General features: G+C 35.5%; 1 protein-coding gene across 1 annotated transcript in view; it reads left to right on the top strand.

Moving 5' to 3' along the window:
- The window catches only part of LOC109097468 (ceramide-1-phosphate transfer protein-like), a 3,504-nt gene extending 1,910 nt beyond the window's left edge, over nt 1-1,594 (top strand). Inside the window, 1 exon segment of the mRNA XM_042750563.1 lies at nt 548-1,594. Coding sequence (XP_042606497.1) covers nt 548-1,142 — 595 coding nt within the window. The 3' untranslated portion in view covers nt 1,143-1,594.
- The last annotated feature ends 10,833 nt before the right edge of the window (nt 1,595-12,427 follow it).

Genomic DNA, 12,427 nt, shown 5'->3' with positions numbered 1-12,427 from the left:
TGGGATAAATTAATATTTTGGATTAATTTTTGTTTTTATATTTTCTGCTTTTATTTTTATTTTTTTTAAGTTTACTTAATTTTGCTGTGTTTTTGTCACTTTATATGTCAATATATTTTTATTTGTTTTTATTTCAGTGTCTTTTCAGTGTTATTTTACTGCATCAAGTTAAACTAAATGAAAATGATAAACATTTCCTTGGCAACAAGCTAAAATAAAATAAGTTTTATAAAAACATTTTTTAAATACATTTTTACATTTTTATTTAAATTTTTATTAATTTTTTTTTTTAATTTGTATTTTTTGTTAACCATAATAAATCTTGGCTACTGGCTAATATCTATCTCTGTATTTTGTACCGTTTTCTCTTTAATTATAATGTAGCAATGTGTAGTAACAGTTAACAAGGTGTAGAATTTTAAACTGATCAAGAAAAAAACAAACCAGTTGAACTGTAATCAGTCGGTATCGGCAGATAATCGGTTGCGTATCTGGAGTGAAATCAGGATTGCTCGGTCTCACACACTGATTGTGTTCTGTGCTGCAGGTTTATGGAGGCCCTGGGCCCTCTGGTGGGCTTTTTCACTCATAAAGTTGAGGAGAAGATCACACTCATCCGACAGCTTTCGCTGGAAGAATCCGTCAGACTGAACGCAACAGCCGATAAGCGTGTAGCCCCGCCCCCTCCGCACGCCTACCGCTCCGTGCGCTCTATGCTGGAGGCGGAGCTTCAGAGGGGCGTGGTCTCCTTCGACACGCAAACGCCCTCCGACTGCGCTTTGAGCGTCACGCAAACGCCCGGCTCCGGCAGTCGGACTTTGCTCCGCCTCCACCGCTCGTTGCTATGGCTACAGCTGCTGCTGGAGAAGCTGGGGACGGAGCGCGAGGGGCGGAGCCTGGGCGAGCTTTGCCGCGATGCGTACCTGGAGGTTTTAGCGCCGCATCACCCCTGGCTCGTGCAGCGCGCGGCAGAGCTGGTGTTTCGCGCGATGCCCGACCGCAGCGCGTTCCTGCAGCTGGTGTGCGTGCGCACGCAGGAGGAGGCGGAGCCTGTCATGCGCATCGTCGTCGCAGCAATCCGAGAAATTCACCAACGGACTCAGAAAGAGCTGGAGATCAGAAACATGTTGGACCTGCCTTAACACACACATACAAACACTCTGCTACACCAGAGAGCTTCTGAGGTTGTTTTCGAAATGTGTAATATAGCCTATCTCTCTATTAACATTCTAACGTAAGAGCAGCTATTTGTAGCTTTAAAGTGCGAGACTTCCGGTGTCCTGACATTCTATCCTTTCTATCCATTCTATCCTTTTCCTTCCAGTGTTTACTGCGCATGCGCACTTCAATATTGCGTCATTTTTCTAATGCTGAACAACGATAATTACTGTTTTTGCATTGGGTAGGTTTAAGGCTGTTAGGTGTAGAAATTATTAAAACACGATCTAATAGTTAGAAAAATTTATTTATGGTTGGTTTCTGGCTGTATCTGTATCCTTTCTAGCCACAACCCTAAACAACACGTAATTACTGTATTTGCATTACTGTAAAATCGACAGAACACCACTCATTTTACCTGTACAAAACAGCTCGTGCTTGATATTGCAAACTGGCATTTCTTAGGTTATTATATTATATTATAGTATATTAATGAATTTTATTATCATATTCTTGAAAATGCTGGTTTGCAGTGCAAATAGTTTTACCGTTTACTGTAGCGGCTAACGGACCGGAAGTCTCGCACATTCACAGAAAACCGCCTACTTCCGTATTGTGTATCCTGATATATAAAATTTGGATTGTTTGTGATATGTGTGATTCTGTTATGTTTTTACATTTTTATTAGTTCTGGGCAATGATTGATTAATCGCATCCAAAATAAAAGTTTGGTTTATATAATAGTGTATATTTATTATGTATATATATATATCAATACACATACATACAGTATATAGTTTGAACATATTTCCATGTATATATAATTTATATCATATATAAATATATGTAATATATAAACATGTTTTTGTTTTTTTGCTTAAAAATATACATGCATGTGTATTTATTTATACATAATAAATATACACAGTACACACACATATATAAAGATTTTTTTTTAATTTGGATGCAATTAATCGTTGACCAGCACTAATTTTATATGTTCTTATGGGAAGTATTGAGTGATTTTGGCCCTTGCACTGGTTGCTAGGCTCTTCCGAGTGACTTTTATCACGTTGCTATGCGGTTGTTAGACGTTTTCATCCTGTCTGGTCCAGCAGGTGAAATGTTCTCGTCTCTCTTTTATGCACTAGATGTCGCTGTGTTGCTAGTTTTGTTAAATTATTTATGAGCAGTTAATCAGGGAAATCTTATTAATACATCTTTACACATTTGACCAATACATTTATACAAACACTTACATTCTATATTACTACACAAAATCATCCATGTTTGTTGCTCAAACAGTGTAAGGCATTAAAATACTCAAATGAAACAATGTTACGTGTTGCTCTTTCAAAGCTGTTAATGTAGCAACTTTCAGATGTTTCTCCTAAAATGCCTTGTAACATAAATGCAAAATAGACACATTTATGTCATTTTTTGTCATGCAGTAAGAGTATAAAGCAATAAAATTAATGTTTAAAGCAGCTCAGATCATTTAATTGGGTGGAATTTGATGAGAAGTGTTCCAGTTTACAGACTTTAATGTCTTGTCAGATCTGAGCACAGTTTGAGACGCTGTTCAAATCTCTTCTGGAACTGGATTGTTTCTTTTATTGTGATGTTTTTCCCAAGGGAAAAGCGGGAGCAAAAGTCTCCACTAAATCTCAGTGTTTCTCAACTGGTGGGTCATGACCAATAAATGTGCCACAGGTCCCATGATGAATGCAAACAAAAACACACAACTAGCCGTGTAATGGTGCACAGCTAGTAAAACAAACAGACTTATCAGAAAACACTTCCCGTATCTTCTGTGGCTGATGCCAAAGGTTGTGTTTTCCAATCAAACCCTCCACAAGTTCAGCACAAATTCATGTGAAACTAAATTCAAGTGGTTTAAAAAAACATACACATTTGGAATTGTGTTGAACACCACTAGATGACCAGAGTCCTAATGCAAAACCAGTTGAGAATCAACAATCCCAGAAAAACAAATGAGATTTTAAACAGTTTTGTGATTTAGTTTCCCATAGGATCAGATCTGGAATTACATCCCAAAAACCCATTACATAAAATCACAAAACATAACATTACAAACATCACTCAAATAAAATCATCATATAAAAATATCCTTTCAAAAATATCTTGTCATAGTTTCATATTATGGCTTCATATTGCAATGCATAAAATATATGCATGTATAATGTATAATACAGAAGTGCATGACATGCATTCAGTTTGAAATAAGACCTTGTAGGCAAATATGTTTGTTAAACACAAAATGTTTTTATTTCCTGTTTTCATTTATAATGATAATCATTTGTTTTTCGAATATAAGTTTCACAATTTTCATGTCAGGCAATATATAACAGTATATTTAGGATATTTAATAAGATACATCTAGTTTCTGAGCAGTGTTTTTACAGAGAGTGAAGAAAGAATAAGACACCGTCTCACTATGAAGGACAGATGAGAAACTGGGATGAGTCTGTGAGCTATAGAAGTCATCCGGCGAGAACTCAAAGTGACGAGCGTGTCGCGTTATTGGTTTGGAGAGAAACACAGACGGGGACAAAGAGTGTGTGTGTGTGCGTGTGTGTGTGAGTGGAAAGCTCTCGAATGAGGTTCTTTTAGCGCAGGTGTGTTTGTCGTTGCCATTGTTTGTGTAACATGTGTTTTTGTCGCCGTGTCATTGATGTTGTCCGAAGCGTGTAGGCGTTATTGAAGCTGTAAATGTACGTCACATTTGTGAAATTTTGCATGTAAAAAACACCAGTCACTTAAAAACCAGTAAGCTTTTTATGGAAGCCCATTTCTTCCATGTAAGAAAAACAAATCATGCTTTGTAAGTTATAATTATGAGATAAAAACTTGAATTTTGACTTTATAAATTGAAGTTATGACTATGACGAAAACTCATAATTATAAGATGAGGTCAAAATTATGACTTTAGTCAAATATGAGATAAAAAGTCAAAATTATGAGGTGATGTCATAATTATGACTTTAAAAGTCACAATTTATGTACCAATTCATAACTATGAGATAAAAACCTAATTATAAGACAAGACGTTTCTGACTTTATAAGTTGAAATTCTGATTTAAAGTCATTATCACATAAACGATCATAATTATGAGATAAAAAGGCGAAATTGACAGTCATAATTATGACTTTAAAACTCAAAATTTACATATTAAGTCATAATTATGAGATAAAAAAAATCAATGCTGATGTAAGTCACAATTATGAGATGAAAGGTTGAAATTATGACTTTAAGACTCAAAGTTGACATACCAACTCAATTATGAGATACTGTCTCAAATTATGACATAAAAAGTCATGATATAAAAAGGTAAAATTATGACTTCAAAAGTCAAAATTACTTACGACATACTAAGTCATGATTGGTGAGATTTTTGATATCAAATTATTTACATTTTTTTTGCTTTTTTTATCTCATAATTTCGATTTCCAAAATGGTAAAAGTATTTATTTAAATTTAAACTATTAAATTCATGATTACCACACTGAAAGTCATAATTTCATCATAATTTAATCTCCTATGACCTAAACTTGATTTTTTTTTTCTTACGTGGTGGAAATAAGCTTTCATCACTTTCTCTTGGTCAGCGCAGGAAATTTATTCTGCCTTATGTGGAACTCCCGCGCGGATAACTATTGAAATGACTGGATTTTCGCCTGCAAAACTGCGCCGAGCAACATGACCACATGAACACGACTTAACAAGTGAGATCACTGATGACTTCATGTGCTGCTTCCATGGTAATGATGTCCCAGATTCCTGTCTGCTTGATTTTTCGTCTTATGGAAATGAATAATGTGCGTGATCTACACTCGCTCGGTGCAGCGACATGCTAATACGCATCGCTGCAGTGTCTAAAGTACAGAAATTGGAAATAATGTGCAATAACTTGATTTACCATATCTTAAAAACGTATAAAATCTATTCCGTGATGTAGAGCGGTCAGGCAGCACACGTGAAGTAGATCGTAGTAAACGTACGGCAGGCAGTGTAAGTTTAGCTAGTTATTAATCACTGCTCTGTGTAAACATTGAACCGATCCCAACATCAGGCCGTAAGTTGTGTGCTGATGTGCGACACACATAAAATATTAACTTAAATTGAAAAATTTTCCCCGCTTTGGCTTTCTTTTTTTTTAACAGACTTTTCTAACACACACCCTCCAATGTTTCAAACGCACAACACTGTGGCAGTTACCCAATAGAAACACAGCACATTCACTACTGGGGGCGGAATGAAGGAACACAAGAGAAAAAATAAACACAGACAGGCCACCCGCGTGTCGACGACAGCAGGCTAGTGGTTCGCTAATAAGCACTACGCTAACGTCTCGCTCACAAATCAGGAGTCTGACTTGACCGTTTGACTTGAACATCCAAATGTCAAATCACATGATAAAAATCTAAGATTCTACAAAAGCTAAGAAGAAACAAACTAAAGTTTAGAGAAACATATGCAGCTAATGTTTGCGTCATATTTCCGCTGTGCTAACGGGCACTAACCCATGATGTGCTCAACAACAAATAAATTTAAAAAACACTTTTTGGGAAGAAAACACATTTGTTCATTCATCTACTTGGATTGGCAAATTTTAGTTTTTTTTTTTTTTCACGCTTTTCTTCGTAACTACTCTCTTCGTTATCTACCTCAGATTCTGTATTATTTACAAGTATTAACAGTACACTTACGGACCAGAAGGTATTGCTGTGTACACGTTTCATACACATTCTGGATGAAATGCCGCGAATACGCGAATACGTATCATCGATTGGGCAATTAATTAATAGCGAACTGATATGGCGCAGCTTGAAAGCTGATTGGCTATGTGTCGGGGTCGTCGAGTGCAGTCTGAGCATGCAGTGCAGAACGTCAGCCAATCGTTTCAGTTTAACTTCGCTTGTGTGTGTGTGTGTGTGTGTGTTGTGTGGTGTGTGTGGGTTCATGAAACATTACAGCGTTACAAAAGTGTCTTCTTCACAAACGTTGTCATATGTATATAAAAAATAAAAACCACAAATCCGATAAATAAATAAATAAATAAATAAATAACATAATGAATGTACCTTAATTCATAAATAAATAAATGGATAAAACAGATATCAGGTTAAGAGAACGATGTGTGACAGATTACAGTCTGAGACGATTTTTGATCATATTGATCATATATGCGCATTTCTACAGATTTTATGAATGATCCTGAATTTGACCAGATTTGACCTAATTTGTGTTATTTATTATACGCTCTGTAAGCCATTATATAGACTAAACGAGTGAATCCAGGTCACATTTTAGCTTGATATCAAAAGACAAAGGTATGATATATTTTGCATACAGAAAATGAAGCCTATTTTAGATTTTTCACATCATGGTGTTATTTTCCTATATTTTGGGAGCACATTTTCTTTATGTGAAATATAATTTCTTGGCAGGTTTTGGGATGATTTGTGGCCCCTCTGAATTCACTGGATTGTTCGTGATGATTATGTCTAGAGATCTAGAAAGGCTTGATGACGTTTTCCTGCTCCTTGATTTCACACTTTGGATGATATCAGCTGGATATGACACAGTCAAGAGTACGCAAAACACACAGAGGATACAAGACACACACACACACACAGAGAGAAACCCATCATGTCAGACAGGTAGAATGGGGACGGACAATTACTATTGAACACTTTGAGATATGAAGGACTCCTTACCATCTCCTGTGTGTGTGTGTGTGTGTGTGTGTGTGTATGGCAGATGCGTTTGCTCTACACTTTGTTGATGCGCAGCTCGAAGTTTACGCGGCCTGGCGAACTTGTCTCTTTTCGCTGGTCTTGAATTTAAAGCTAGAGTTGATCTTACACTCCACGTTGAAGTCCGTGTTGAAATAGAGGTCTGTGAACTTCACAGCCACCAGGGCTGAGAATAATTCCACCTGAAACACATGCAGAGAGAGACGGTTACACACACAATTAATCACCTGTGTGTGTGTGTGTGTGTGTGTGTGTGTGTGTGTGTGTGTGTGTGTGTGTGTGTGTGTGTGTGTGTTCTTGCCTGTGCTCTCTTGCCGTAGTATGGATAGTACATGAGGTTGAAGGTTCCGTTTGGAGGAAAGTATTCAACTGCAGCAGAGGTTTCGTTCGTCTGGGCCGTCTTCTGACCCTTGTAATGTAAATCATCGAGAATCTTTATACTGTAGGACACTGTCATAAAATGATCTAAATATGAGTCTGTTGCTCTATATCTGCAGTAATGTGTCTCGGTGAGAATGGAGATGTAAATGATTTTCCAAACATATAGTGCGTGATTGAGAGATGAGAAATAAAAGGCTCCTCAGAAGATGTGAGTATGTTCTGGAGGCTTTTGAAGATCATTCCTCCACTGAGGAACAGTGAAAGTAAAAGCTTCTGGAAACAAACGCTCCTCAAAAGATCCTGCAATGATCAATTTTGAAGACTCTAAAACATGATTGATGGAGAATCAAGTAAAGCTGAGCTGAAGATCTGCAGTAAGAGTTCCATCTGGAGAATATTACCTGCAGTTATTCTGACCTTTACTTGATCAAATCCTCAAGATCTGACAACCAGAAGCAGCAGCTGAAGCTGATTACCTAAAAAGAGCTCTGACTATTTAGGGCGCTGTACTGTACTAGTTTTAAGAATGGTGCACTAGTCTAAGGTTAGGGATGCTAGTGTGCAGACTATTCCTATTTCTTACCAACTGGTCTCCATCTTTATATCCCTGAGTATGGAGGGATGCAATGAGCAAACATTACAGATGTAATTCATGGCTGTTTAGTGATGAGGTTGGCTGAAGGTCAGGTAAGATCTTACCTTTTCTACTGAACAGGAGACGTATGGAGACTTTTCCATCTTTACTTGGCTGCAGCCCAATCACCTGCAGGAGTAAACGAAGCACCGTCATCATCTTCATTCAGGCTTGCAGCACCAAAGGTAACTGATCTGGTCTAAGCTAACAATTTCTGATGCTATTTGCAGCTCAAATTTGTGGGGGTGTATTAATGGCTATATCCTAGTTTACATACACCTACAAAACATTTAAAAAAAAAAAAAGTGGTTGTTTTTTCTTGCAAGTTTTCCATTTTGACATAACTCAAGTACGTGTTGTTGAAGGTACTGTTATTAAAAATACTTTACACTTCCAGGGATCCTAGCTATTTTTTTAAATTTCTATGTTTTATGCATTTCTAACCGTTCAGAATTTAACGATCAAAATGTCCAAAGTGGACCAGCACAGAAGAGCTTGTTTCTGCCGTGGACAGGAATAAAAAGGTAATTGTGACTTTTCAGCTCATAATTCTCACTAGTTTATATCTCTCGATTTGGACTTTTTTCTTAGAATTACAAGATATAAACATGGAATCGCAAGATGTAAAAAAAAAAGTCCAAATTATGAGATAGAAATGTAGAATTATGAGATAGAAGTGTAGAATTCAGAGGAAAAAGTCTGAATTGTGACAAATGCCTAATTGTGAGGGAAAATGTCTGAATTATGAGATATACAATGCCTAATTAATGATAAATAAACGGCCTGAGTTTGTTGACAAATAAATGCAGATTGCTGTGGGGGTGACGAAAGTCTGAATTAATGAGATATAAATGTAGAATTATGATATAAATGCAGAATTCTGATAAAAATTCTAAATTGAAATATTTATGCATAATTATGAGATGAAATTCTGATTATGAGCATAGAAATGAGAATTATGATATATAATGCAGAGTTCTGATAAAAGTTCTAAATTGAGATATTTAACTACCGAATTATGATTGAAATTCTGAATTTGAGAAGACAATTACGAATTGAGAAAAAGTCTTAGATTATGAGATTATAGAATGTAGAATTATGATATAAATGCAGAAATTCTGATAAATTGCCTAAAAAAAAAAATTGAGATATTTATACAAACCCGAATTATAGTGTAAATTCTGAAATATGGAGATGAGAAATGCATAATTGCGAAAAAAGTCCTGAATTAATGAAGATATAAATGTAGAATTAGATATAAATGCAGAATTCTGATAAAAATTCCTAAATTGATATATTTATTACCGAATTCATGAGTGAAATTCTCTGATTATGAGATAGAAATGCAGAATTGAGAAAAAGTCTTAATTATGTAGATATAAAAATTGTAGAATTATGATATAAATGGCAGAATTCCTGATAAAATTCTAAATTGAGAATAGTTTTTATACCGAATTATGAGTGAAATTCTAAATTATGAGATAGAAATCGGAGAAAGTTGAGAAAAAGTCTTAATTATGAGATATACATGTAGAATTACGATATCAATGCAGCATTCTTGAGAAAAAAGTCTAAATTGAAGATATAATGCCTAAAATTATGAGTGAAATTCCTAAATTATGAGATGAGAGAAAAAAACGTCAATTATGACGTCTTTCAATTGTGAGATATAAATCTGCAGAATATCTAGAAAAACAACCACGTCAATTATGACAATATGCCTACTTTTGTGAGGGAAAATTTCAATAATTCATGAGATATAGAATTGCCAACTAATGATAAATAAAGCCCTGATATGTGATTATATAAATGCAGACATTCTGAGGGGAGAAAAAATTCTGAATTTGAGATATTAAAGTCTGAAATTGCGTAGAATAAAAAGTCGCATTAATATGTTAGCCTTTTTTTTAAAGTAAAATACAAGTTCGAGAGATTTTTAAAGTCCTGATGTGATATGTTAAATGCAAAATTATGAGGAAAAAGCCTGAATTTTTATGATATAAATGCCGAATTATGAGGGGGAAAAGCCTGAATTATAAGATATAAATGTAGAATTATGAGAAGAAGAAAAAGGTCAGAATCGCTAGATAAAAGTAGCAATTATGTAGTTTGTTTTGTTGAGATAATAGATAATGCCAACTTATGAAATATTAAATTCTGCATTATGGACTAAACGCTGATTATGATGACAAATCTGAAATAATGGATATATTGCTGATTAATGCCATAAAAATGTGTCCTGATTTGTGAAATATTTTAAATGCCCTAGTTTCTGTAAAAAAAAAATTGCTAGTAGAAGATCAAATATGTATTTTTGTGTTATTTATTGCGTTTGCAGAAACGGCTCTCCCAGATTAAGAAGCTTCCACAGCGCTGTGGCTGATCAATAGATGCCAGCACTGAACTAATCCGTACTTCTGCATTCTCTGGTGTTTATTACTGTTATTGTGAGTGTTCCCGCGCATTTACCCCGGTGAGTTTGATGAGCGCGCAGGGTTTTCCCTCCGGTATTCCGGAGTGCTGGTCCTCGATTCCGGAGCTCTCCCCAGCATGGTGCGCGGACTTGAACTGGCAGGACGTTATTGGCGGAGTGTTGCTTACCTCGCCGCTTGTCCTCCATGGTTGAAGTACGGATCCGGGAATCAAGCGTGGTTCTTTATCGCCTGCTGAGAGGTCATTCTAGGCTACAGAGAAAAACACAGACACAAGAGCTAATGATCCCCCTCCTGAAGAACCTATTTCGCATGCTTTCCCCGCCAAACACTGAGTGTTTTCCGGTCTCATGTTGTTCTCGCTGTTACTACTCTAGAGAGCGGCTATCACACATCCTCCTGAATCTCTAGAAACTCCATAACAGGAAAGCTGCAGAAACAGTTATCTCATATGGAATCAGATGCCTATTAAAAATAATGCTATCCATCACACTAAAACCGCATCTGATGGCAAACTTGTCTGATGTTCCCGAGTGAAATGTGGTATTCCGAAAGGACTGTGAAAGCTTTGGGAGAACTGAATGGAAGACATCTACTGCAGCTTTGTGCTTTGAGCTATTACTCGAATATTATCCGATTTATAGCGGATAAACTGGGATTTTCTCAGCTTTTTACTCAAAATGTTCTTTTTTATTCAACTTACCTACATGCAATGTTGATACAAAAAACAATGCTTAGAAGCGAAAATGACGGTTTTTTTTCTTGTTTGAAGTAGATTTGATCTTTATTTGTTATGTAATGATGTTCAGATATTCATACAAATATTCTGGGGGCCATGCACTTTTAGAGAAATCTGCAAAAATGTTTGGGCGTTGGTTGGTTGGCAACTTTTTCAAAGCGCTGGCATTGAAAGAGTTAAAACGTGTTTGTAAGCTTAAATATAAATGTAGCATTTAACACTGCTTTCATTTTTATATTGCTGCTATAGTTTTAGTACTTTTAATTTCATATTTCATGAAAATGACACTGTTGCTTTGTTTGGCAGCTAGCTGGCAAAATAGTTTTAATTTATTTTTAATTTCAGATTAACTTTTTATCAAGTAATGGAAATCTATTTTATGGTTTTAGTTGACTATAATAGAAGGTAGGAAACGCTGTCTTGACAACTAGGGGATTTTCAAAGTTGTAAACAAAGATTACTGACTGTGTTTCACAAGAAAATTATGTTTCTGTGCCTTACCTCAAAATTGCACGCTTATTTAATTTACCTTCCATTTTTCTGCAAACTGGAAATAAAAACTCAAACTGGAATCTATAAAAATAAAACAAACCTAATGTTTAACCGCTAAAATGACTCAAGAGAAAAATTACTAAATGATTAAACTGGAAAGTAAAATGGAAAACTGAACATATAAAAAATTAAAACCTATACATAAATGAAACTATAATAAATAGCACTAAAATAGCACTGGCCTGTTATGATATTTATATGGTGATTATTGTCCTTTTAGTCTTTTTAAGAACAGATGTTGTCTGGACAAGATGGTAAGAAGATTATCCTGAAATTCACATTTTCAGGAAAGTCATGGAACAAATAATGAGGGTGAGTTAATCAAGTGGTTATTTATAACAGAATTATTCCTAAATCACAGATACTTTGGACTGTTTCTTTGTGATAAACTTCAGAGGAACAAATTTATATTTATATTCATGCATTTGGTAGCTGCTTCAAAGCAACTTACTAATTTTCTCGTATACATTTTTTTTATCAGATCATGGCCTACCAAATCGAACCCATGACCGTGAGTAAGGCGGAAAGCACCATTCTTTCCATATGAAAACACATAGACTGTGATTGTGAGTCAAAAATGTGTACTGATTGCAAAATCACTGCATGTCGTTTGTGTATTTTTTTTAATGAAAAATCTGTCTTTTTTTTTTACTTACGCAGTAAAGGAAATTGTCCAAAGCTCAATGTATGAATCCCAGCTCTCTGTTTTCTCCAAATTAAACCATTTCTAGAGGATCGCTTTTGGTCGTA

This window comes from Cyprinus carpio, chromosome B23 (genome assembly GCF_018340385.1).
Source record: "Cyprinus carpio isolate SPL01 chromosome B23, ASM1834038v1, whole genome shotgun sequence".
Lineage (NCBI taxonomy): Eukaryota > Metazoa > Chordata > Actinopteri > Cypriniformes > Cyprinidae > Cyprinus > Cyprinus carpio.
Note: the sequence above shows the minus strand (reverse complement) of the source record. Positions and strands in the feature narration are given on the sequence as shown.